Genomic DNA, 3,559 nt, shown 5'->3' on the forward strand with positions numbered 1-3,559 from the left:
CCTGCCCTTGGATAAATTGATAAAAGCCATAGCTTTATTCTCATCCTGAAAACATTCTAATAGAGCTATGTTTCTTGCAATGAGCAAGGCGAGAGCTGATCTAGTAAGCTTAGTAAGCATTCATTCAACCTGTGCATAAAGCTTAACTAGAGCCCGTCGATCGATATCACACTTGAATAATCGATCGACGGTGCAAAAGGTTTATCGATCGATACGCCCATTGGAATATCGATCGACACTTTCTATAGATCAATATAACGAGAGTTGAGATCATAGATCTAGTTAATAGTCAACAAGTCAATGCTCGCAAAGGCCGAAAGACTTGTTGATCAAATAGTTGAGCTTTACATTATCATGCATGCAACTCATTAGGCATCTATAGGATTATAATTCCAACTTTCCTGAATAAAAACCCTAAGTCTAGCTATTTCCTTTTTAAGCACCAAAACCCCAAAACTTGCTATTGAACAAATACTTGTTCAATATAAAACTGCAATTTACTTTTAAAAATCTTAAAACATCCTTGCTTAACAATTCATATTAGAATCCCTAGGTTCTCTAGCTCCCTGTGAATTTGATCCCTAAGTACTAGAACTCGACCTCTTATTTGAGAGAGTATAAATCACTCCTTAGGATAATTTGAATGGTATCAAATATGTCATTGCCCACGGTTCCGACCAATAGTATTCTGAGCACAGCTCATGGATATGAAGGCGCCTGCGAACATTTGTAGTGAAATATACGTAAGCAGCCAGGCCGTGCAGACAAGGAAACTTTTCATAATCCCACACCTTGCAAGTACAAATTTTCACAACTAAGCTCGCCAAAAACATCTTTCCTTCAGTGTCGGTGATCTCGTACTCAAACTCATAACTATCAAGCTCCCACACAGGTAGCTTTTGTGCAACAGGCCATATCACGTGCAAGTAGTTCTCAACCAGAGGCACCAGTTTGCTATCAATTGATCCAGCAACAGCATCCTTCCGATGTTGATTGAACCAATCAGAGATTTTCCCGATGATGCAATCCAGCATTGGTATTAAGGCCCACCTCGTTGCCTCTTTAAGCACGTTCTTCATTGATTCCACATTGTTGCTTGTATCCATGTTGTACCTGTCACGTGGAAATAAAAACTCTTGCCCATTTGTCCTTTTCAGTATGTTCCTCGACATACTTGTAGGCTGAAGGATAGCTTATCTTAAATGAATCGTAAGCAGAGTTGAAGTCAGCCTCCGTGTAATATCTGCCCTATTCCATGAATCTATGCCCTACTATATCCTTTTTGACGCTACAAGTATTGGGGAAAATACCCCGGTATCATTTCCTCCAGCCTCCAGGCAGGACCCAGGCCCCAGGGTCCCTGATAATGGAACGCTCCAGGTCCCCGCTAAAAGGAACCCTGGGATCGGTCCCAGGGACCAACCTCCCTTCCAAGAAATGGAAGATTTCCGACAAGGAGAACCTTCCATATTTCCGAATATGGAAGAGTTTAACCTAAACCAAACCGACTTCAGGACGACTATATAAGAGCTCCTAAATCCCTAAAGCAAAGGATCGACTTCTCCAAGGCTTAGATATTCGAACTAGACGGCTAGAATTAGGGTTCTTACCTAATACCTTGTAACCTCGCTTGTTCTTGCTTGTTTTATCTAATAAAAGTCTCTTCAAGCCTATATCTTTGTTATCTTACTAAATCCCCAACAAAACATACACAAACACTTAAAAGAAACCAGCTTATCCATCGTTCCGTGGTACTCTAAAAGAGCCTACACAAAAATCCCTTAACAGTTTGGCACTAGAAGGAGGGGAGTAATCTAACTACGTGATGATGGCGATGGATGAGCGCGACGAGCTATTCGAAGCCGTTCGAAGAAAAGCCGTGCCCCAGGGGCTACCCGGTGACTTGCGAAGCCCAGAAACTAAACTACATCAGATCCACACCATATTCGGGGGACTGGAGGCAGGTGATGTAAGCCACCCCGCCGTCAAGGAAAATACCAACGGTGTAGGGGACGACCCTGAAAGCATCAAGTCGGAACACCCTGGAACCGACAAGATAGGCTTCACTTTCGAAGAACGAGAGAAGGTCTTGGCTCCACATCATGACGCCCTTGTCATCTCGCTTACTATAGCGAACTGTCTGGTCAAGAGGATACTGGTGGACAGTGGTAGCTCTTGTAACATCATCTTCCAGGCTGCATATCAAGGTCTAGGGCTGGAGGAGAATGCCCTGATACGAAAAGCGACCCCCCTCATCGGGTTCAGCGGAGAAATCAAACGAACAACGGGGGAAACCATCCTCCCTACCTACGCTGAAGGAGTCAGCTTACACACCAAGTTCTCGGTCGTTAACTGCCACTCTTCCTATAACGGGATTCTGGGCCGAGCATGGATTCACAACATGGGGGCGGTCCCCTCAACTCTCCATCAGATAATAAAATTCCCCACACCCTGGGGCATTAGAGCGATTAAAGGAGATCAGGAAATCGCTCGCCACTGCTACCAGGTCGCTCTAAAGAAACGGGCTGAGGTAGCTCCACCCTCGCAAAGCAAGCCTTGGGCTCCACATACGGAAGAACCAGCGATTGAAGATATGGATGACGTGCCGTTGATCGAAGGAAACTGGACCCGTAACCTCGAGATCGGCTCCAAACTCTCTGAGGGGCTGAGAAGAAGGCTGATAGACTTCCTTAGATCAAACTCCGATTGCTTCGCGTGGTCCCACTTGGATATGCCCGGGATCGACCCAGAGATCATTATGCACCAGCTGCAAGTAGATCCCTTGCACTAACCTATAAGGCAGAAGCGAAGGAAGTTTCCTCCGGAAAGAGATACTATAATCAACGAAGAAGTCAAAAAATTGTTGAAAGCGGGGTTCATTCGAGAAGTGCAGTATCCAGAATGGCTGGCCAACGTGGTCGTAGTCAGAAAAAAGAATGGAAAATGGCGAGTCTGCATTGTTTTCACGGACCTCAACAAGTCTTGTCCAATGGACCCCTTCCCTCTGGCTCACATTGATAAGCTTGTCGATGCCACAGCTGGACACCAACTAATGAGCTTCATGGATGCCTTCTCCGGCTATAACCAAATACTCATGCATCTCGAAGACCAAGAGAAGACCTCCTTCATGACGTCCCGAGGGATCTATTGCTACAAGGTCATGCCCTTCGGTCTGAAGAACACCGGATAGACGTACCAGAGGCTGGTAAATATGATGTTCGCAGATCAGATAGGGAAAACTATGGAAGTCTACATCGACGATATGCTGGTAAAGTCCCTGGAAGCAAAGGATCATATATTGCACTTACAACAAGCCTTCTCTACCCTCCGAAGATACAACATGAAGCTCAACCCATCCAAGTGCTCATTCGGTGTCAGTTCCGGAAAATTTCTAGGGTATATCGTGACCCACCGGGGCATCGAAGCCAACCCAGAGCAGATCAAGGCCATCCACTCGATTCCCTCTCCAAGAAATGTCAATGAAGTCCAGAAGCTGACCGGTAGGATGGCGGCTTTGAGAAGATTCATATCCAGACTCTCTGAAAAATCCCATGCCTTC

At 45.5% G+C, this 3,559-nt stretch overlaps 1 protein-coding gene across 1 annotated transcript; it reads left to right on the forward strand.

Moving 5' to 3' along the window:
* The first annotated feature begins 1,828 nt into the window (after positions 1-1,828).
* Positions 1,829-3,190, forward strand: LOC106330721. Its single transcript, XM_013769149.1, has 2 exons — positions 1,829-2,773; positions 2,894-3,190. Exons 1-2 carry the CDS (start codon positions 1,829-1,831, stop codon positions 3,188-3,190), a joined length of 1,242 nt encoding a protein of 413 aa, XP_013624603.1.
* The last annotated feature ends 369 nt before the right edge of the window (positions 3,191-3,559 follow it).

This window comes from Brassica oleracea, chromosome C3 (assembly GCF_000695525.1).
Source record: "Brassica oleracea var. oleracea cultivar TO1000 chromosome C3, BOL, whole genome shotgun sequence".
NCBI lineage: Eukaryota > Viridiplantae > Streptophyta > Magnoliopsida > Brassicales > Brassicaceae > Brassica > Brassica oleracea.

What these genes read in the sequence shown, in the direction of transcription:
- LOC106330721 (XM_013769149.1), top strand. Translation starts at nt 1,829, where the DNA reads ATGGCGATGGATGAGCGCGACGAGCTATTCGAAGCCGTTCGAAGAAAA. An exon ending in TCATTATGCACCAGCTGCAA is followed by an intron (nt 2,774 to 2,893) that starts GTAGATCCCTTG and finishes CGAGAAGTGCAG; the next exon opens with TATCCAGAATGGCTGGCCAA.